The following is a 24,086-nucleotide window of genomic DNA, read 5'->3' as shown; positions in this document are numbered from 1 at the left end:
AAAAAGAAAAAGAAAAAGAAAAAGAAAAAGAAAAAGAAAAAGAAAAAGAAAAAGAAACCCAGACATTTAATTTCTTTATCTCAACTTCATAGTGGTAGTGTCAACTTCCCAGCTTGAAATTCTCTCTATTCATAATGTACCTTAGATTACATTATGTCATCAATGATGTGCTGTTAATTTTGAGAATGCATTAGTTCCACTAATTTGTTCTGACAGTATTTCTAAGCAGTTTCATAAAGTCAGATATACACTTTCTGTGTACGTAAGCATTAGAAAGTCCTATGACTTACCTGCACAGCCCAGAGGTAGTCCAGACGTAGCTTCAAGTCCACCTGTCTCGAATGCAGTGCCAAAGCACAAGAAAATAGCAAAATAGCTAGTGTTGGTTCATAGCCTCGCATATAAAAGGATCCACTCCTTAAAAATAAAGTAAAAGTAAAAAGGTTATTCCAGGTTCTCTAAGCACTGGACATTTTTAATATAAAATCTTTAATTTGGAATCTGTTCATGTCCCCTAATGTCCAGCCTTTTCCAAAGTGGCTCATACTGGCAGGGAGGTAGGTGACAGTACTGTGACTGCATCTCATTGACATTCAGGTTCTCAAGGATTTTATAATTATACTCATTACTGTAATGTGTTGTAGTGGAATAGCCAGGTCACAGTCTAAACCAGTATGTGAGCACCTGAGAGCCCAGAGCGGGGCAGCCTAGATCCACCCTTCCTCTCTCTCACTCTCACTGGTGCTTCTGGTCATGCTTCTGGGAGTGCGTATACACTCAGAGCCTGCTTGGTTTGCCCCCGCCTCTGGCTCACCAGAGTTCAAACCAGAGAAGGCTGCATTCCTCAGCTCACCCTTTTTTCCAAACCCTTGCTGAAAAGAGTGAGTTGATTTTGATATTTTGTTCTTTAGTGCTTGTATCTCTCATAAAGGTTCTCTCATTGCCTTTGTTTGCTTTATATGTTTGCATACTTTCACTGAGAAAATATAAAAGCCCTCAAAAATTTAAAAGTTTAACTGAAATTAGAATTGGTTGAGGGTTTCTGAAATATGGAAGTGAAGACTTTAACATTTTTTTATATATTTCATATTACAATTAGACTGCAGCATGATCAGATGAAATATATTAGCATGAAACTTCAGAATAATGGGACAACAGTTCCCCAAAATGATTCAATATTATTAGACCCAACAATATTTCTCACATTCTGCAAAGGATACAATCTTGAGCAGCACTTGAATGCTAGAAGGCAGTTACCTAATGAGGTTCTACAAGGGCAAGTTACAGTCCTACGCTTGGGGAGGAATGACTGTATGCATCAGTACAGGTTAGGGGCTGATCTGCTGGAAAGAAACTGCAGAGAACTTAGGTGTCCTGGTGGGCAACAGGTTGACCATGAGCCAGCAGTGTGCTGTGTGGCCAAAAGGTACATTAAAATGAGCATAAAGGGAGGACACCCTTCCCCTCTACTCTGCCCTGATGAGTCCGCATCTTGAATAGTTCTGGACTCCTCAGTTCAAGAAAAACAGGGAACTACTGGAGAGAGTCCAGAGGAGGCCTACAAAGATGACTGGGGCCTGGACCATCTCCCCTGTGAGGAAAGGCTGAGAGACCTGGGACTGATTGTCTGGAGAGGAGAAGATTGAGGGTGGATCTTATCTATGCTTATAAATATCTGAAGGATGGGTGTCAAGGAGATGGGGCCAGGCTCTTTACCACTGCCCAGTGACAGGACAAGGGGCAATGGGCACAAACTGGGATACAGAAAGTTCCATCTGAACACAAAGAGAAATTTCTTTGCTTTGAGAGTGGCAGAACACTGGAACAAGCTGCTCAAAGTTGTGGAATCTCCTCTGGAGATACTCAAAACCTGCTCGGATGCTTCCCCATGCAACTTACTGTAGGGAACTTGCTTTAGCAGAGGAGTTGGACTACATGATCTGCAGAGGTTCCTTCCAGCCCCTATGATTCTGTGATTCAGAGATGAATAGTAAATGCAATGACCATCTATAAAGAAACACCATTGTTTTGACTTTGCAAGACACCTACCCCACTGCTTTTCTGTAACCACTGAGTTCCAGAATAACTATGTACAAAATAGTAACAAAAAGCAGCAGTATAATTTTTGGCAAGGAAGATACACGTAGAAATATTGCCAAGGTGAGAGTCCCCACTACACAGGAAAGGAAAGCATAGTGAGCTGTATCACATGGAAGTTCATTCATTGTTTTATTTGTTCCACCAGGAGAAATGATAACTATAGAACTGCTGGAATTGGTATTCCAAACCCAAGGCATGCAGCCAACCTAGAAAAGATAGGAGAGGAGAAAAGAGGAGAAAGTTAATTGTGAAATGAACAGAAATGCAGCTGGTGTGGGGATTGACTGTAGTTCAGTACTAATTGGGAATAAATGGATATAGAGTTCCCAGACAATTAATTGCTCTAATAAAATCTTCTTGAAATGCTATGTTTTGTGTGGGATATATGTTTTGTTCACTAGTTGTCAGCAAGACCAACTAATTAAAGCCTGGAATTATTTGAGCAGTTTCCCTTTCAGTGCTCAAAACCAAAATATTTTCAACCCAAAGTAAGTGTGAAAAACTTATGAACTTCAGAAAGTATTTTTATTTGGAAATTTGGAAAGTATTGTTATTTGGATGAGAAAGCCCATATATAGATGTGTTTGATTTGTGAACTATGTAAGCCATATCAATTTCAATTAATCAAATATAAAATAAAAGATATTTTAATTTTTATTTGAAAAAGTAGGCATGGATAAACATATCTTCTCTACCTCAGAGATAATTCATCTATCACATATGATTCAAATATTGTATCTTGTCTCTTAATATCCATTCCACATAGTTATCTTTGATCAATTTCTTCTCTAGAATAGGATATTAAAAAAAAAAAAAACCCACAACTTTTTTGGTACACGATGATTTTTAATCAGATTCTTTCAAAGGCAATGCCACATATAGATCTCAAACCTCTTCGACAAGGAAGGGAGGAATCAGTGGCAAACAGCTGCAGTACAGTTTTAACTGCACTCCAATCTTCACGCTTTACTAAGTGAGAAGATTAGAGCTAACATAAATGAGGAGAGTGGGACTGCAGTGTGAAATTGATTTTAACAGGAATTGCCACATAAGCCCTGCTCTGTACTTAAGCTTCTTTTCTGAAGTGTGTTATTAGACCTTTTTACTTTATCCTAACCACCAATAATGAAATTTTATAGCATGCTATAAAATAACTGAAAATCTGAAAGGTGATCAATGAATATACAGGACTTCGTAGTAATTCAAATAGATGAGACACTGCAGATAAATGTGAGTTAAAATACTGATTAACATTATGAAATGAAATTGTAAAGGCTGAGGTGAAAAATCAATTCAAAGTGATTTTGTTCAATGTCCTTAAAAATGCTCTTCATACTGCAGTCATCTGAAAAAAAAAGCATGCATGAGGACTTTATGAATGATGTGCAATTCTTCCAGGAAAAATGCATCTGTTCTGTAACTAAGTAAAATCTCAATACCTAGCTTCTCTGCTGGATGAGAATTTGAAGAACCAGTGTTTTCTACTGATCAAACACTTATCCTAAGTATTTCAATGGATGAAGGCTTTTATTTTTATTTTTATTTTTATTTTACTTCAATAAGGGATAAATTTATATTCATGGCCTATTTTAAGTTGTAACTGGATGATCCTTATTGGAGTCCAGAACTAAATTCCAATCTTCCTTCTGCTGAAATTTGAAATTCAAGATTATCTTAGCTATTTACGAGTTCTGTATTTTATTTTCACTGTCTATTATCTTGGTCAAGTAAGCATCAAGTATATAGGGGATGATCCACAAAACTTCCACTGTCATGACATTCATCTAAGTCTAAAAGTGAGATGTACTTTTGTATGGCAACTTTTGGGTTGCTGAGAGGCTAGCTAGACTGTAAGCACTACATATCGATTTAGGTTTATAGGCACATGAGGAATCTGTGTACTCTTACACAGATGATGTTCAGGAAATCCAATAAATATCTGAATATCAGGAATTCTTGGTAGCCCTCAAGACATTGGATCAGGACAAGGGATCCTCTGCCCATTCAGTTCAACTTGATAGATTTTCCCAGGGCACATCCAGGAACCAGTGAATACATAAAATATGAAATAATGAGTGTGGCATCACAGTCAGCATTGCTCATGAAACCACTGTCTTCTTATTGCTTAGAACACATTGCTTGCATCCCACAGAGAGGCATGGTTTGAGACATCTGCTTCCTCAGAAGTTCCAATTCTGTTTAGCATGCTATTTTTGTGTGGATTCTTTCCTTTGGGTACCTTACAATATTGAATTCATTCATGGACAAAGTGCTGAAATTGACTGCTGAGAATTCAACAAAGCAACTGCATGCCAAATATTTAGGCATTCACCATGTAGAACTAGCTGTTAAAGAAGCTCAGCTTTTCAGAATACTGAGCACGTACTTCACATCAGCTCCTCAGACAATAGATTCGAGTGGACTGTATAAAAAGTACAGTGTAAAAACCTCTTATTCTATATCATTCAGATTTCTAAGATTTTTTTATCTTTTCTGATCTGTCTAGACATAAAATATCTCTGTTACCATGCAGAAATATTTTCTATTAGTTGTCACACATAAATAACCTTGTGACCATACATTGTCTGTCACACTATACTAGCCATTAAACTATTAATCAAGTTTAACATTTAAAAATGATTTTTCCATAAAGAACGTGGCAATTGCAGATTTGCAGTGATCCTATCTTTAGATATAAAAATTTCCACAGTTTTTGTCTATGTATTATTTATATGATATGCTAGTTCGCCATTCATCATACGATATGATAGTTCGCCATTCCTAACTCAGTACTCTTATTCAAGATTGTGAAAATTCAAACTAAACAAAGTAAGTTTTGAAGAAACTTGCTCTGCCAACAACAATAATTAAAAGAGTTAATAATTAATCGTTGTACATGCTCACTGGTATCTGTAAAACATTGTTCTTAAACAGAAAGCTAAAGTTGATTTAAATACTCACCACACATCCTTGAGCCACAGAGTATATTAAGATCACAATAAAAATACACAAAATGGTACGAATTTGTATTGTTAGGCACCCTGGAAAACACTAAGAAAGAGAAAAAAGATTAATACATAATTTAGAAATATTTTTAGAAGTGGAGTTGTTACTATTTAGTGGCTTTATATAGCAAAGAAAGTGATGTTTTCCTGCAATGTAAATTAAGAAACAAGCATGCATTTATAATTACATACATATGTAGCAGTAATAATTGTGACTATATGTTTTAATAGCAATTGCATTTCTGGGGTAATACACATGAAATTATGATTACTATACATTATTTCTCACTAAAATTAAAATTCTTTGGACTATTAGTAGGATGCCCATTCATAATGCAAAGTGGGATGGCATTAGACTTTTTTTTCCCCTGAGGAATGTATACAACACATGTTTTGCCTTGCAAATTATCAACTTCAGATGAACCAACAGAACATACTGTGATAGCATGGAACTTTGGAATGGTATTTGTGTCTTCTGCTATAATAGTCACACTAAATGTCAGGATAGTTTGAATTATCAGAACCCATTAAAAACACTGAATTTGTCAGAGCAGAAACAGCATTGGGAAAAAAATGTCTAGTCGAATAGAGTCTTGTGAATCTCTTACTCATCTCCATGAATGAAATGTACGCCAAAAGATGAGAGAGGGAGGACAAGTCTGCCAGGGTATAGTATTTATGTTTGTTCCAACCCATACTGTGTTGGTTTTATGTGGCAATGTTTCAGTAACAGCAAGTGGCCTCTGTAAGCAGTGCCCAGCAGCTGCCCCATGACAGATCAGAGCCAGTTCCAGACATCTCCAAAAGAAACATCTGGAGCTGGCCAGAGCTGAGCTGGGAGCAACACTGGCTGTGATGGTGAAAGAGAAGGTTTAGGAAAGGGAAAAACTGTTGTCCAAAAGCAGCTTAGAGAGAAGAGTGAGAAAATGTGAGAAACAGTCCTGCAGATGTCCAGGTCAGTGCAGAAGGACAGGATGTGCTTCAAGTGTGGAGTAGAAGTTCCCAGCAGCCCACAGAGAGGTCTAGGGTAGAACAGGCTGTGCCCCAGCAGTTCATGGGGTACCATGCAGAGCACATCTGTCTGTGTTCTCCTGCCGGTTTTGACAAATATGTTAAACAGGACAAGTCACTTGGGTAGACCCCTGTGGTACTCCACTTACTACTGCCTTCCAAGTGAAGTATGACCTGTTATCTGAACCTGATCATCCAGACTGGTTTTCATTTAATCATCAAGATGTTTACTCTTCTAGACCAAAATCTATCTCTATATACGAAGCAGATGGTTCATTTTTATCCATATGTATAAAATGCTGTTATAATGCTTTTGTACAAGGAGATAAGTATATTCAGTTAATTCAGTGTGCAATGAAGTTGCTCGCACAGGATAAAGCAGTAATAATAAAATACTGAGAATTTCCATAGTTTGAAGATAATGCTGCATGGTAAATAAGTACAAAGCAAAATGCAGATTCAAAACAGTTCCAACACATTGCATAGACATTTTTCTTGGTGCGTGTTGTGTCTATGTTATAAATATTAACATGCTAGAGCAGTGGGATAAAAAGGAAAGTAAAATTTTAAAAGGTAAGGTATAAGACACATCTGACTGAATGCTCTGATTAAAGCATAAAATGTTTATATTTCTGACTTTTTGGTCATTCTAAAACAGCATCTGCTCTTTCAGAACAGTACAGCATTTTGGGCTTAATTTTCTTTGTTTTATTTGTGGGATTTTTATTAACTAAAGATGTAGTGTTAGATACCCTAAATGCTAGGTAACCAGTAATGTTCAAAATTATTATAGTGATTTTACGAGTGAGATTATAAAGCTTGAAGCATCTTTTAATAATTACACTTTATACTTCCTAGTGTAATATAATGCTAGAAAAGTACCAGAAGAATAATTTGAACACAGGATTCCCCAGTTCACAATTCTGTATTCATTACACATAATATATTATAATTTATTTGATATACAAGATAAATTTGTCCACACTGCTATATTCTAAATTTTAATTTTTTTTGTTTTTCTAATGCTGGATTTCATCCAATAAAATACTGAATCTCTAGAGAAACCTGAATAAGTTATAAATCCTGTTGACTGCTGAAACAAACCTTAAGTTTACACTAGCCCCAGGGAAATTACATAAAGTGGAACAATTTCCCACAAACTCCATCTGTATCTAATGATCATGCAACACTTAATAAAAGTACTGTTCCTTCATGAAACAAAAGAGATAATTAAAATTACTCCTATAAAATTGTCTAAGTTTATAAAGATCTGTTATGTACCAGATACTCTGCTAAGATGCTATTTATGTTTCCATGAAAACAATTACCTTTCTCCTGCCAAAGGCCATATTTTCTAACTAAAAATTAGTGTGTGCTAATCAGCAGAGCAGAATAACTGTGTAGGTGTTTCTTCTGATTATTTTCTGAAAAAAAATAATAAATTTGGTTTAAGCCACCACAGATAGTTTTCATCAGAAAATTAGTCTATAGATGCTTTGTTCTGATATAGTAGACCTTCTCTCCTACAACAACCAGATGTTCTGCATTATTACTGTTGTGAAAATGTAATGGAGAAGAACTAATTATTTCTTAAGATTTTGAAAAGGCCAAGAGTGTATTTGCAAGACACTTTACCAGGAAAGTGGTTGATTATTTGACAGGAGTAGTTTTGAAAACAAAGAGGAAGTTAGCAGCACTTCACACTTAGATACTAATTGCAGTGGAAGGATTCATGCTTCCTTGTCAGAAAGGAGAAAAATCCAGATTAAAGCAGCTATTCATCTGGGCACTTGGATGGTTTTAGTAACTAGTGGCAGGTGCTCAGGGAGAAATTGCAAAAAAACCCCACCAACCAACCAACCAACCGATCAACCAATCAACCAGCAAAACTCCACACCCCCCTAATAATGATAGGACTGAATGCTACAGTGCTGAAAAAAATTATTCATGTAAAAGACTGTTGCAAAAAAAATCAATCAATCAATCAATCAATCAATCAAACAAACAAACATAGCATTAATAGCACAGAAGCCTACAATGCTGGAAAAAAACTATTCATGTATTCATGATCTGTCTTCAAGTGAATAATCTTTTTTTTTTTTGAAATGCCTGCTGTTTTACTCAGCAATGATCTTAAAAAGCAGATAGATCTCAGATCTCACGCTATGGAGCACGCAATGATGGCTTTGTAGTTCATTGAAGAAACAAAGTGTAGCCACTAAAAGAAAGAATAATAAAAAAATCTTAAATCACTTACTTGTACTCTTGTGACATGTAGGTACATAATACAAGCCACTAGGAAGCATATGCAGAACACCAGGAGAACAAGAACTATGGTACTCCTAGAATCAAAATAAAATAGGTTAATAATAACATAAAATACAATAAGTTAGTACTTAACTCAGTAGCAGATATGAAAACAAAGAGCAGAGATGTTTTTCTGAAATGGTGATGGACATATGCTGGAGGATTTCCCCCTGTGATTTTATTGTAAAACTAACCATTTCAGGGAAAAAATCACAGTAAAATGTGCTGCTTTCAAGAATGAGAAATCAGTAAACTTTCTCGTTTGTGGCACACACTGTGATCTTAGCAAGGGGATCAAAGCAACTCAGAAATTCACCTATACAGGGTGCAAGGAAATACACTTTCTAATTTTGGACTAATGCAGAATATTCAGCATGATGACTCCTATAAATGCAGAGCGCAACTCTCCATTAGTTGATCTTGGCAACTGTGTATCAATTACTATCTGCTTTTCCCTTCTCACTTCTCCTCAAAGATTCAGTAATCAGAGCCCAGTCAACTCCGTCATTTATCAAGTCAAATAAAGTCAGACTGGACTGCACTCCCTTCTACCGACACAGAGCAACTCCTTCCATTTGAGTCTTCCTCAAACAGTAAGAAAAATCTTATCTTTCGTGAAGATGCTGTAATAATTCTTGTAATTCTTAATCTTCATTTTTCTGCTCTTTCAAAATAGGTTTGTTCTTAATTAGGAGTACAAGCCTAGTACTTCCCTTACTCAACAACCTTACGTTATTGGAGCAGTACTTTATAGATATGGCAAAAATTAGTCCACTATTACTGGTGCTTTGATCATTTTTAGGGACTTCCCATCTCCTTGCCAGCTATGGAACCAAGCATGCATTTCAAAGCATAAGATAATCTTCACACCTTCTTTTCTAGTCCTGTGAAAATAACATGCATCTTGCTATCAGTCTTGAAAAATTGCTTATACCGAGTTTCTAACAGTAGAAGAAAATGAGAAGTCTTTTGCTACATGTCAGTATTTGCTTTTGATTTGAAGTTCATGCAAGAATTTATGCAAGAAGTCATCAATACACAAAAAGGGATAACGCTGTGATGTAGTATGTGTATCTAGAACCAAGAAGTAACTTGAGATTATAATGTGGATTCTGAATAGAAGTATTAATAGATAGCAGGCTCCTCTATATTTTTAGAGAACTGGAGTGTATTTAGGATGGTAGTACTGCAAGGAAGCAATGGAGAGAACATGACTGCAAGTGTCTTTCAATGCAACAGTATCCAACCATTCGCACTAGTGCTGAGTGGGACTTTGAAAGATACTGGGCTGTTGCCAGAAAAGAAGTTTTTTGAATATGAACCCACTGAGATATCAGAAAGATCGATCATCAGGGTTTTTAGTGGCTAGGTTGTATTTTTGCCTTAATAACTGGAGAGCTTAAGTGGACAAGAGTGTAGCCTTTATTCCATCAGACACATCTGAGGATATAAATATGTGTTCAGCTGTCAAGCTGTTCTGCTGAGATGATTACAGGAACAGTGAAAATGTCAAGCTTTTTGTGCATTTATGCAGCAAATGTCTTTCTTACAACAATTTTTTGTCTAGATTTTTTAACTTTCCCCTTGGAAGACTGTAACACATATTGAAGACCATTATTATCACCTCTCCCATTATAGTAACATTTTACACTTCTTGTCTTGGTTTTTGCATTTGCTTGTCATACTGAGAAGTACTTTTGGCAATCTGAAGAGCAACTTTAAGCTCCAGGTTTTGTGGAGAAGGAAAATTTCTGGTATTTTCACAGTTTTAGTCAAGCTCGTGGTTTCATCTGTGCCACAGCAAGGAAAGAGTCACAGTTTGATTGCCTAAAATTAAGACTGACATGTTTATTGGAAGATGTTACCATTCAGTATGTGGCTTTTCTAGCTTGCCCAATGATGAACCAATCCATTTTCATGGCATAGAGTGTTCATGTTCTGCTGTATCTTCTATTATCTGTCACATAATAGCTGAATCTGAAAACCTGTCCAGCTTTTTTTTGGAGTAATGCTACTTTTTGGAAAGGTTAACAATTATCATGGCAAATATTCTTGCAAATTCAGTCTAGTTCCAGTGACACTAATGCTCTTTATTTCTCCTTATTTTAAATTCCATGGAATTCAAATTCTTCCACCTACTGTAGGTGTACAGAAGTAGATGAAATAGTTCTCAACTGTGCTCCAGTTAGTCAACAGAAGTAATTTGTCTGGAAACCAGATGATTTTTTGCAAGTTACTTTGAATTTTTCAGATGTTAGGTAAAAAAATTATATACCAGTGACTATTATTAAAATTAACAATGTGTCCCTCAAACTTTCAATTAGAAATAATAGAACCATATAAGAGTGTTATTCTAACTAGAGATTTATGAATAGAAAAGATTTGAATTAAAATGAGATTTTCTAAAGTATTATCCTGTGGCCCATTTCATCTCCATTGAAATCCTGATAATTTATAAGTGTGAATGAAGTTTACTTTTGATATTCTCATCTGAAAAAATGAAATAATTATCAAGTTATTGAAATTATTTGAAATAGCATCTACCTGTAACTTAAAGATTTTTGGAATGAAGTCTAATTTGTCTGTAGTAAACATTTAATATAGCATTGACAGTACTTGAATTAATACATTATAGTATTCAATAACGAGCACCAAATGCATTCTCAAATACAACATGAATATGTCTGCTTTAGTGCAGCCAAGCTCTGACTACAGTTCACGTAAGAATGGCCAAACTATATTTGTGGTTCATTTGCACAAACGGAAAAGTTAAGTTAGTCTGAGGATATACCATCAGAGACTCTCTTAATTGAGAAGCTACCAGTCTGGTTGCTAATTGCCTTTCCAGAGATGATAGCATTTCAGTTCTGTGCAGGCTACTTGAAGATATTTTAATTTGGATTATAGTGGCAAAAGATAGAAACTTACTGTGGTATTATTAGAAGGTAGACAAGGCCAAATAAGGCAGCTAGAATTAGTGAGAGAACTACAGCACTGGTGAAGTATTCATCCTGAAGCTGGTGGTACTGTTAAAGAAAGGAGACAATGAAGACACTGAGCATTTAATATATACCCAGCCAGCCACTCACACTTGTCCACTCTTCGCAAGAAAGAGCAACAACCTAAGGCCACTTCACAAGCATAAATATTATCATTGCTTAATTCACACAAAAAAAAAAAAAAATTGGATGAGGATAGTCTACAGAAGTCTTTGCTTGACAGGTTTATTTCAGCTGTTTCTACTGGCCTACCTATTTAGCTTTCACACTCAAATTAAACAAATCCAGGCCAGACACAGGAATATGTTTATTTTTTGGATCAAAAATGATTCAGCCTTTTTTTAAGCTGAAGAAGGAGGTGCTCCTTTCCTCCTACTCTTATTCACCACCTCCAAAACATCAAAAAACACTTGGTGCTGCTTTTAAGGAACACTGTCATCTGAAGCGCTCAGGACAGCGCACAGGTGCTACTGAGAGACTCAGGTTCACTTTTAAACAATTATTTTCCCCGATTCCACTGAAGCACAGTCCCTACAACAGAAAAAGTTGTTTTCCCAAGAAGTTCAAAAATTCAATCTTCTTTTACCACCTAATGTTAGAATTTGCTTTTGTCAGAACAATTCTAGATTTGCACAGAAATACTCCTAATTAGGATGTGATAATAACATCAGTGCAAGCAACTCAGTAGAGATCCACACATAGAAGTTAAAATCAATGGAAATTGAGGCCGGGTTTTCACATACTTTAACACTGTAATGCAAGAATAGAGACAATATACCGAGTCTTGCAAGATGTAGGATTTTCTCAGGAAACAAAGTTTACAGTAAATAGTTCATTATATATATATATATATATATGTTATATATATATATATATATATATGTTACTTTCAAGTTGGCTATCCGCAACAAGTACAAGTGTGAAATACAGAGTAGCCTGGAAAAGCACATTAACTACAGAGAAAAAAAAACATTTCAAGGAAATTTTGGATTATTTAAACTTCATGTTATGATATTAAAAGAAGGAAAAAAGAAACAGAAAAAAAAAAATCACATGAAAGATTTGAAAGATTTGAAAGTTCTAAGTATTTCTAGAAACACAATACAGTTGAATTGAAACATCTCAATTAATCTTTGCCCTCCATAAGTGGAAAAATAAAAAAGAAAAATAATTGGATTAGATTGGATATAAGGAAAATGTTTTTTACGATACAGGTGGTCAGGCTGCCCAGAGATGCAGTGGGCATTCCATCCCTGGACACATTCAAGCTTAGGTTGGACCAGGCTCTGAGTAACCTGATCTAGCTGTAGATGTTCTTGTTCATTGCAAGGGAGCTGGACTAAATGACCTTTAAGTGTCCCTTCCAACTTAAACAATTCTGTGATTCTGTTAAGATTCTATGATTTTATAACTCTTCCTATATATTTATGTGCTTACACATCTGAAGTAAGTCCACAGCTTTCAGTACAGTATGTGGTGTACCAAGAGAATTAAGTATTCATTTATATTTTATAGGATTGATTGGATCAGTCCTCATCAGACAACATATGCAGAAAAGTGTCCTCCTATCATCAAACCTTTTACAGAGACAGTGAATCAGTAGGCAGTCACAGTGTCATGAGAAAGTATGAGGAGCTTGAAACATAGGAAGATTCTGATCTTTCTTTTGCCTCCTCCAAATTCTTCCATAGAAGGTAGAGACAATTTTTCCCTTTTAGCTAAAAGACAGTCCATCAGATTATTTAAAGGTAGTGAGAAGAATTTAAATACTGTCTACAACAACAACAACAAAAAAAGCAACAACAACACAATGCTCATTGGTCAATGAAATCAGTAAAAAAGTATTTGAAACTCCTTACTTTCTTTTCACGCTCAATTTGTTTATACTTCAGTGTAAAGAAGTTCAGGTCAGCCATCTCAGACTCAGTTTGCCGGGCCTCTATCAAACGACTGATGTATCTGTTTACTCGAGTTCCTGGAGTGTTGTACACAACATTGGTAGAAAAAGAGGAACGATTCCTGAGCTTTTCAGAGGCTGTCCTTAATGCTCTCCTCTGTAGCACAGATGGAAGACAGAAGCACAGGCTTTTATTAGCACAGAAATTTAACGTATTCATATTCTCTCAAGTTCACAGTCACTATGAAGAATTCATTAAGAAGAGCAACCATATAGGATCTTCTTTCAGTAAGATTACCATCTTCTAAGAACTCCTTAGATTAAATCCTGATCTCATTATTATCAATAAAAAAATGCCCACCTCATTCCAGGATTTCAACCATCATCATTTTCTTTATATGCTGCCCTGAGACTTTTTCTCCACCAAGGAAATAATCAGTCCGCTGAATGACAATGGACCACAGCAATTAATCAGTTGACATATCAGTTCATAACAAATATGTGTACTACACCTGCATACTTAATACCTATGAAGAGGGCTCATCATTGACTGATATGTTATTTTGGTGATTGTAAAGAAGAATGAACCTTAGCAAAAGTAAAATAACTTTTCAAGCCCTGTTTTGCTGGCTTCATATGTAGAAAGGAGCTTATTCTATCATGAAAAATAATCTTGTGAACATACATGGACTAAAACATTCAAATCAAATCTTCTGTTTTTTGTTAGTCATAGCAGAAATGCTAATTTGCCAGCCGTGCAACTGAAGCTCCTTTTTTTTTTTTTTTTTTTTTGTTTGTTTGTTTGTTTGTTTATCTCCTTTGGTAAAAGAGAAAGGAGAACTGGCTACAACACATAAGGGGAAGACTGAATACTAAATGAGTTTTTTTGCCTCAGTCTTCCCTGGCAATCAGGATTCCTATATTTCTCATTTCCCTGAAGCTTGCACCCTTGGTCCTCTAGGTGGGAACTGGGGGAGTAAATCCCCCTACGCTTTAAGGGCAGAGCAAGTCCGAGACCACCCCATTAGACTGAATGTACACAAGTCTATGGGGCCAGAGGACATGCATCCCAGTGTCTTAAAGGAGCTGGTTGATGTGGTTGCTGAGCAGCTCTCCATCATATTTAAAAAGTCATGTCTGTTGGATGAAGTCCCCAGGGACTGGAAAAAAGGAAATATCACTCCCATTTACAAGAAAAGGTGGAAGGAGGACCTGGGGAACTACAGGTCGGTGAGCCTCACTACTCTGCCTGAGAAGATCATGGAACAGATCCTCCTAGAAGACATGTTAAGGCACACAAGGGACAAGCAGGTGATCTGAGACAGCCAGCATGGCTTTACCAAGGGGAGGTCTTGCCTGATCAATCTAGTGGCTTCTGTGATGGAGTGACAGCATTGGTGGACAAAATGAAGGTGACTGATATAATCTACCTGGACTTGTACAAGGCCTTTGACGTGGTCCCCCACCACATCCTTATCTCTAAATTGGAAAGATACAGATTTGAGGGGTGGATAAGGAATTGGTTGGAAGGCCATAGACAGAGGGTTGTAGTGAATGGCACTATGTCCAGGTACAGACCGGTGACAAGTGGTGTCCTACTGGTGTCTGTCTTGGGACTGGTGTTCTTCAACATCTTCATCAGTGGCATTGATGATGGGCTCAATGCACCCTCAGCAGATTTGCTGGTGACACCAAGCTGAGTGGTGTTGTTGACACATTAGAAGGAAGTTAAAACATCCAGTGGGACCTCAACAAAATTGAGTGGTGGGCCGATGTGAATCGCATGATGTTCAACACAGCAAAGTGCAAGGTGTTGCACTTGGGTCAGAGTAACTCCAGATACATATATACAGACTGGGAGAAGAACTCCTTGACACTAGCCCTGTGGAGAAGGACCTGGGGGTCCTGGTAGATGAAAAACTGAACATGAGCCAGCAGTGTGCTTTTGCAGCTTGGAAGGCCAATGGTATTCTGGGCTCCATCACAAGAGGGGTGGCCAGCAGGGACAGGGAGGTGATTGTCGCTCTCTACTCTGCTCTTGTGAAGCCCCATCAGGAGTACTGCATCTAGGTCTGGGGCCAAATACTGCAAAGATGTGGAGCTGTAGGAGAGGGTCTGGAGGAAGGACATGAAGATGATCAGAGGGCTGGAGCACCTCTCCTACAAAGACAGGCTGAGGGAGCTGGGTTTGTTCAGCCTGGAGAAAAGAAGGCTGCAAGGAGACCTACTTGCAGCCTTCCAGTATTTAAAAGGGGATTATAAACTGGAGGGGAATCAACTTTTTACTTGAGTAGACAGTAATAGGACAAGGGAGAATGGTTTTAAGCTCAAGGAGGGAAGGTTTAGATTAGATGTTGGGGGAAGTACTTTACACAGAGTGGTGAGGTGCTGGAACAGGCTGACCAAAGAGGCTGTGAAAGCCCCATCCCTGGAGGTGTTCCAGACCATCTTAGATGGAGCCCTGGGCAGCCTGGTCTAGTATTAGATAAGGAGGTTGATGGCCCTGTCTGCGCAGGGGGGTTGGAACTCAGGGTCCCTTCCAACCCAAGCCATTTTATGTTTCTATGATTCTATGAAGCCTACAGCATACTAACAGGGATGAACAATACAGCCTTTTTTAATTAATTGAAAAAAAAGATGACACAAAAATGCTTCTTTGTTTTAAAATCTGGCATGGAGTTATAAAATGGAATAAACTCTGTAACCTATTATTCTATTTGTAGTAGGATTAAAGTTACTGTGCTTAGTCAAATTAGCTGTTGCTCATATAATTGCTTTCACTACGTGTCTTTTTTCTGTTATTATTTTATAAAGCAGACTTACATGATATCTGTGATTAAGGCACATTACTTTTATTTCTCAGAAATCAATTGAATAAATGTATACTGAAGTAGTGTGCTGACTTCAGAGTTTTATAGACATTCCTTGTTTAAACTGCTTAGAAAACTTCAATCTCTGAATAAACCTTAAATTGAAACACAGTGTATTTATATTAAAATCATATATCCTATATCATGCTCTAAGTTAAATATGCTGTTTCAGATACAAAATCCTGGATCATTTGATTCAGGTGAAGAAATTATCTCAGAACTTCACTGTATATGTTCTAACATATATCATAGTTGGATTTTTTGTGTATATTATGAGAAACATTATAAAGAATTGTACATATTTCAAAGTCTGTGTATGTTGCTATTTTCAAATACTAGAAGAACAGTACTAATTTACAACTGAAAGGCCATACCAAAGCACCTAGAGTACATCCATTTCCGAACCAGATTTGGAATTTCTGGACTTAATCACTGAAGTTGCATTCTAAAGGAGCTAACAGAATTTTCTCTGTTTCTCCCACAGAAGAAATATGTGCATACATAAAACTGAAAATAGAAAAGTTATAAAACTTTCTGAAAATAAGACTTAGATTGAATCTTCAATAAATGTACATTATTCAAATAATAATAAAAAATAGGTTGAAAAAAAAGTGGAGAAATAAATTCAAAATTAATAGCCGATTTCATTACACTTTTTTTCTGCTTTGGAGTACCAATGGAGTGGCATATGTTATACTGTCATCTGCTGGCAAAGAAAACAGAGCAAGTCTTCATATGTTTTTTACTTTGTAAGTTTCCAGGTGAAGCCATGTACAGAAAAGTTAGACCAGCAGATAAAGCTGCTAGTATGATGAGTTATGGCATTAAAATCTGTTCAAGGATGTTGTTTCGGTGTTTACGTTAGGACACTAGAAAGAGCTGGCCAGGCAATCCCGTATATAATCAGAGCAAGTATCTGTCCACATGAATTACCTTATCATCATCTTCGCATGTCATGACATTGGAGAAAGGGATCTCTGCTTTGAACATCTTACGGCAGTGCATGAGCTGAACAAGCAGATAGCAGACTGTCTTGAACTTCATTCTTTTGGCGGGCTTAATGTCTGATAGAATCAGTCCAGGAAATATCTGTTGATAAGAAAAATATTATTTGTAACTCTCATTAACATTCCACTGTGGACGTATCTACTATCAGATATCTACATCATCTGGAGATCATAGAAAGCAATAATCCAATCAAAAAGCAATGCATTTGGATAAACATTATATATTCACATATTAAGACTACTTCATCTTTTCATGTACATATCTATATTTTAACCTATTTCATATTCAAGCAAAGTATTTAAATACAGTTAATATTTTGGGAATAGTTTCCTACATAGAAATGTAAGTTATTAAAAAAAAAAAGGACAAGTTCATAAAAGAGGCAATATTTGTACTTCTTCAACTTAAAATATCTGGAAAATTAGAATAAAAATTTGCAGGAATTTTTTAGTAAATTATGCTAAAAATACAATTCCAATCCTGTTCTTATTCCCTCATTTTGGTATTTTAGCCACTTGTTAGCTCAATAAAATCAGAAAGGATGACTTTTGCTTCAAAGACACATGCCCTGGAAGGAGATGGTGACACAGTGACTTTATATTTTATACCTTGTTTCTTCAAAGTATGAATTATTCTCAGAGGGTAGAGTATAACCTATTTTTTTTACCATGGAGCTCCCATTTCAGCAAGAACAAATATCTTCTTGGTTAACTTTTCAGCATGTATTCAACATTTGCTGATTTTATTAAACCTGTAATACACATTCACATGCTTCCGCAGACAGAAAAAGAATGATCCTGTATTCTACCCTCAGTGCTTGAACCAATCTTATTCATGCTTGTAGAATATGTAAAGTAGTGTTAATGGGAAAATTTGGAAGAAACTCATGCCACCACACTATGGAAATTTAAGCTTGTAAAATTAATCTCTTCTGGAACAGCAAAATAAGCAGCAGACAGTTTGGTCCCTAATACTGCTAAGTACAAAATAAAAATCATACTACAAAGCTTTACTTAACTTTTCTAAACACTCCCAATGCACTGAAGGATTGATGTCCAGTTCTCGCAATACTAGAGCAGTTTACATCATTACTTGATGTAATGTAATGATCTAGAAAACAAGATGGATGTAAACTTGCACATTTATTTAATGTATGATTGCATGGATATCTAAATTTAGAGAGATGGAGGTGAATTACTCTATGCTTATATTCTGAATGGCTTATCAGTTATGGGTTTGATATTCCGTTTAACACATGGTAGAGCACTTTCATTTTTGGCAAGCATCTCAAACCTTTCACTGTGGACATTGCTTTGAAAAGGTCAAGCAGTTTGTTTTTTTGGTTTCCACTAACTCAGAAAAGACAGCCTTAAGTACAGAGAGCTACAGCAGGTGCCAAAAAGGATTCTTTAAAGAAGTGCCTCAGTAGAAATGCAAGAGTGGCAAAAAATAGGCACAATATCTGGCTAGCAATAAGTTCAAGAAGGCATCAGAAAGAAAAGCAAATTACACCCTCCTATAAAAGAACAGAAAGGAATTTAAATTTTTCTCAATGCAAGATTCTTACAATAGACGCATTTCTGAGTATAATGTGAAGCTTAAAACTGTGGCTCAGGCAGTATGTCCATGCCACCAACATGACTCTTAAATACGTATATTTTCATGCAGTTTCCTAAACATAACTTCAAAGAAGTAGGTAGCACAAACATTTTATCTCATACCATCATCTGCTTTTTTCCTTTCTAAATCTTATCAGCATGTAATAATACTGTACAGACTTTGGATGTTGAAAATAGAACTGAGTTTTCCAGCTGTCTCTGATTCAAATCAAAGGTTTTCAGATCAGACCACTGAATAAACCAGAGTACTGTGCCTAACTCTATGCTCCCCTGCACAAAAAAAAGATAATCTGAAATGAGCCAGTTCAACAGAGGCTCAGAAACATGATGAGGGTGCTAAAAGATACGACATATGAGAAAAGTGTGATTTTCATTTAGCTGTGAGAACACTGAGAAGAGATCAAATACCGACGTAGTAATTAGAAGCCAGATTCATCCCCAGAGTGCTCAAAAATATATTAACCCCTGAGCTACACTACTAGTTAATAGCTTCCAACTAGACTTTGCATCACTGAACACCACTCTCCGGGTTTGATCATTCAGACAGTTGTCAATTTGCCTCACTAATTATCCAGCCCATACATCAATAGTCTGTGTCTGAGAATCTTATGAGATACAGCGTCCAAGGCGTCGAAGTGCAGAAGACTATATTCACTGTTATCTATCAGCCTAGCCATTTCAATGTAGACGTTTATCAAGTTGGTCAAGCATGACTTTCCCATGCCAAATTCATGCTGACAACTTCTGATGATTTTCCTGTCCCTCACATAACTGGAAATGGCATCAGGTTTACCTGTTTATCGTCTTTCCAGAGAAGGAGGTGAGACTGACTGGCCTGTAGATCTCTGGCTCCTCATTCCTGCCCTACCTGAAAGCAAAAATGATGTTTGCTTTCTAGCAAAAGATGCCTCAGGCATCTCTCCCAGTTGTCAGGATCACTCAAAGATTATTGGGAATGCTCTCACAGTGACACAGCATACTAACTCAGCACTCTTGGGTACATGCCATGAGACTCTTCCACACAGATTCTTAAAGAGGCCAAAGTCTGCTTTCCCAAAGTTCAGGGCTGTGACCTTTCTTTTTACCATCCTTCCTGCCCTCAGGATCCAGAATTCCACCATCTTATGGTCACAGCATCCAAGACCTCCATATTCACTACAAGAGCCTTGTTTTTAGTGGGATGAGATCCAACAGATTACCTCTCCATTTTGGCTCATCTATCATTTCAGGGTGGAATTTGCCAGCAGTGCTCTCTAGGAAAGTACTGGATTGCTTGTAAAGTCTCAGTCGTCAACTCCTCCTTCCCCAGGCAGAACTCCATACACTCCAACTGGTCTCTTGGGAACAGAAGGCACAGTTCCTGCTCCTCATTTTCCTAAAGAGCCTGTATCACTTCATTGCAACACACTAGTCATGAGTGCCATTCCACTACGTCTCTATGACTCTGGTGAGATTACAGCCGTAAAACTTCACATATTTCTAGTTCCTGTAATATTCATTCACCATGGTACTTGCCTTAGTAAAACAAGCATTTATGAGGGTCACCCTAAAATGCTAGATTCCCATAAGGGGGTTGGGGAATTTCTCCATAATGGTGCCTTGTCAATTCTTTGTTTACATGCAAAGCTGGTGCTGATCCTGCTTAAACCCCATTTTGTTGCTTTTATGGTCCCAATGCCCCACTTAAATATATTGGTCCCACTTAAAATATAGTTTTGCTCCACTTTATGAGCTGGAACTCATCTCTCCCAAGCAGATGCTGATCCACAAACAGGGTCCCATTATCATAAAACCAAAACCACATGATCAACACTAGTTTTACAACCAAATATTGACTTTCACTATGCAGTGGAATTCCTAGGTCACAGCCTGAACCAATATGTGAGCACATGAATGCCTGGAGTGGAGGGCGGGGAGTGCTTCTGGGAGTGCATGTGCAGTGTGGGTTCCTCCCCCCCTACCTCCCCCCGCCATTCTCCTGTGGCACAAGAGTAAGAACAGGAGAAGGCTGCATTCCTCAGCTCGCCTCTTTCTCCTGCTGCTGGAGGGGTGAGTTAATTCCTCACTCTTTGATATCTTTTCTTGTAGCACGTATATCTCAAATAAAGGCTCTGTCATCACCTCTGTTTGCTCTACACACTGTCTGTGCCCTCCTCCTAACAGCATTTCCCCTTGTGAGCAGGATTCAAGAGAAAAACACCTGGACTCCGTGTCTTTGTTTACTTTCCTTAGAGCTCTGTCAGATGCCAGAGGTTTTCCCTAGCAGTACTGTTTGTTCTCACATGGAACACAGGAAGGTGTAGTAGTGAGAAAAGTATACAGGATTCAACAGTACCACACAGTATCCTGGAACTGCACCTCCCCTGGCTGCCAGTTGGTAGGTCAGATAAATCACTGGCTCTAGCTGATAGGTCTGATGAGTGCTGTGGTCTCCTGCAGCAGGGACTCATTCATTACGTCTTGTGGTTGAAGTCTAATACAGGCTGCCTGATCAAGAGGAGCCTGATGACAAGGCTAACTTGCTTCAGCTACAAGAAGCATCATACACACAGGCTCTCATCCTGCTGGGAGATTTCAACCACACAGATAGCTGCTGGGAAAGAACACAGCAGGCTACACAGGCTACAAGCAATCTAGAAGACTCCTGATGTGCATTAAAGAGAACTTTCTTGTCCAGGCATTAGATGGAGAAGCATTACTGGTGTTCATCAGTGCAAATGAACTCATTAAAGAGGCTAAGATTTGAGGGAGTCCGGACTATAGCAACAGTGTTCTTGGTGAGTGCATGATCTTGAGGAATATGGGACTGGGAAAAAGTAAAGTCAAAGTTAAACTTCTGAAAAGAAAACTTCCAAAAGTCTAAGGATTTATTGGATGAGATCCCCTGGAAAGCTGTCCTTAGGGACAAAGAAATTGAGCAGAGCTGGCAACTCTTTAAAGACATCTTTCTGAGAGCACAAGAGTTCTCCATCCCCACGTGTAAGAAGTCAGGGATAAGAGGCTGGAAACCAGCATGACTGAGCAAGGACCTGCTGGCCAAGCTGAGAAGGAAATGCACAGATAGTGGAAGAAGGATATGTGGCCTGGAAAGAGTGTAGAGATGCTGTCTGGACATGTAGAGACAAGATCAGAAGAGCCAAGGCACAGATGGAACTGAACATAGCAAGAGACATGAAAAATAACAAGAAGGGATTCTACAGGTGCGTTATTCAGAAGAGAAAGGCCAACGAGAGTAAACCCCTAATAAAAAAGCAGAACTGAGAAATGGCATTGAATTAAGTTAGGTTAAAAGTTATGTACCATCACAGGGTGCTGAATCGACAGCTACAGATCTGACATTTGCAAGACAGGTTTTAGCTGCTGATAATAGATGCTTTTCTACAGACTTCACAGAATCACAGAATAGTAGGGTTAGAAGGGCCCCCCTTTAGGTCCCCCTATTAGGGAATAGTAGGGTTGGAAGGGCCCTCTAGAGATCATTGAGACCAACCCCCCTGCCAAAGCAGGTTCCCTACACAAGGTCGCACAAGTAGGCGTCCAGGCAAGACTTGAACATCTCCAGAGAAGGAGAATCGACAACCCCCCTGTGCAGCCTGTTCCAGTGCTCCGTCACCCTCTCCGTAAAGAAGTTATTGTGCACATTTGTGCAGAACTTCCTATACTCCAGCTTATGTCCATTTCCCCTTGTCCTGTCTCCACGTATCACTGAAAAGAGACTGGCCTCACCACTATGGCCCCCACACCTTAGATATTTATAAACCTGGATTAGATCCCCTCTCAGTCGTCTTTTCTCAAGGCTAAACAGACCCAGTTCACTCAGCCTTTCTCCATAGGGAGATGCTCCAGGCCCTTCACCATCTTTGTGGCTCTCCGCTGGACTCTTTCCAAGAGGTTCCTGTCTTTTTTGTACTGGGGAGCCCAGAACTGGACACAGTTCTCCAGATGAGGCCTTACCAGGGCAGAGTAGAGGGGAAAGATCACCTCCCTCGACCTACTGGACACACTCTTTTTAATGCACCCCAGAATGCCATTGGCCCTCTTGGCCACAAGGGCCAACCTGTAGTCCACCAAGACACCCAGGTCCCTCTCTGCAGAGCTCCCCTCCAGCAGGTCATCCCCCAGCCTGTATTGGTGGTATTGACTTAGACAATTAGTACAAACAGTGAGTCTCCTGTTTCTTCAAATAATATACAGAATAACAGAATCACAGAATGGCCAGGGTTGGAAGGGACCCCAAGGATCATGAATCTCCAACCCCTCTGCCACAGGCAGGGCCACCAACCTCCCCATTTAATACTAGATCAGGCTGCCCAGAGCCCCATCCAACCTGGCCTTGAACACCTCCAGGGATGGATGGGGCATCTATAGCCTCTCTGGGCAGCTGTTCCAGCACCTCACCACTCTGTGAAGAAAATCCCCCTGACCTCCAACCTAAATCTTCCCTCCCTCAATTTAAAACCATTTCCCCTTCTCCTGCTCATATTGTTGGCTATCATATCTCTGGAATGCAAGGTAGCAGGCTCAGACAGTAAAACCACAAATTAATGAAGAAGCAGAGGATTGGTGGACAGAGTTGTAGCCAATAAGATGGCCAGCTAGAGCTAAGTCAGCATCCTCCAACTTGACCCAGGTCAAAGAGTACACAGCAAGAAAGACATACGGCCTACATCAGAAAAGACCACCAGACAACCACCAAGAGATACCATGCATGCACATAAGAACTGAGAACATGCATCCCAGAGTCCTGAAGAAACTGGATGATGTAGTTGCCAAGACATCCATGCCTGGAGCCCTCAGGAGAAGAAAGACATTGAACTATTGAGGTGAGTCCAGAGGAGAGCCACAAAGTTAATCAGAGAGCTAGAACACCTCTCCAACAAATAAAGGCTGAGAGATCTCTGCTTGTCCAATCTGGGGAAGAGAAGGTTCCAGGAAGACCTCCTTGCTGCCTTTCATTACTTAAATGGAGCTCATAAGCAAGATAGACAATTACTTTTTACGTTATCTGATAGTGATAAGATAAGCGGGAATAGTTTCAAACTAAAAGAAGGGAGATTTAAATTGGATGTCACTTGCAGTCACTGGAACAGACGCCTAAGTTGTGGATGGCCTATCACTAGAAGTGTTCAGACCAAATTTTGATAAGGCCCTGCCCATTCTGAGCCATCCTGAGCATCCTGAGTGGCAATCCTGCTCACAACATGGAATTTAGAACGAGATTATTTTTAAGGTACATTCCAACTCAAGCCATTCTATGATTCTAGGACACG

At 38.3% G+C, this 24,086-nt stretch overlaps 1 protein-coding gene across 1 annotated transcript in view; it reads right to left on the bottom strand.

Moving 5' to 3' along the window:
- ADCY1 (adenylate cyclase 1) overlaps positions 1-24,086 on the bottom strand; it is a 147,400-nt gene that overhangs the window by 18,352 nt on the left and 104,962 nt on the right. The window contains exons 8-14 of the mRNA XM_042868943.1: positions 17,123-17,278; positions 13,282-13,476; positions 11,352-11,449; positions 8,374-8,458; positions 5,062-5,151; positions 2,050-2,306; positions 291-417 (exon numbers count right to left, since the gene is read on the bottom strand). Of these exons, the coding sequence (XP_042724877.1) occupies positions 291-417; positions 2,050-2,306; positions 5,062-5,151; positions 8,374-8,458; positions 11,352-11,449; positions 13,282-13,476; positions 17,123-17,278 (1,008 nt within the window). The remainder of the gene's footprint in view (positions 1-290; positions 418-2,049; positions 2,307-5,061; positions 5,152-8,373; positions 8,459-11,351; positions 11,450-13,281; positions 13,477-17,122; positions 17,279-24,086) is intronic.

The sequence above is a fragment of the Lagopus leucura genome, unplaced genomic scaffold (genome assembly GCF_019238085.1).
Source record: "Lagopus leucura isolate 7727_CA_CO unplaced genomic scaffold, USGS_WTPT01 Super-Scaffold_100002, whole genome shotgun sequence".
NCBI lineage: Eukaryota > Metazoa > Chordata > Aves > Galliformes > Phasianidae > Lagopus > Lagopus leucura.
Note: the sequence above shows the minus strand (reverse complement) of the source record. Positions and strands in the feature narration are given on the sequence as shown.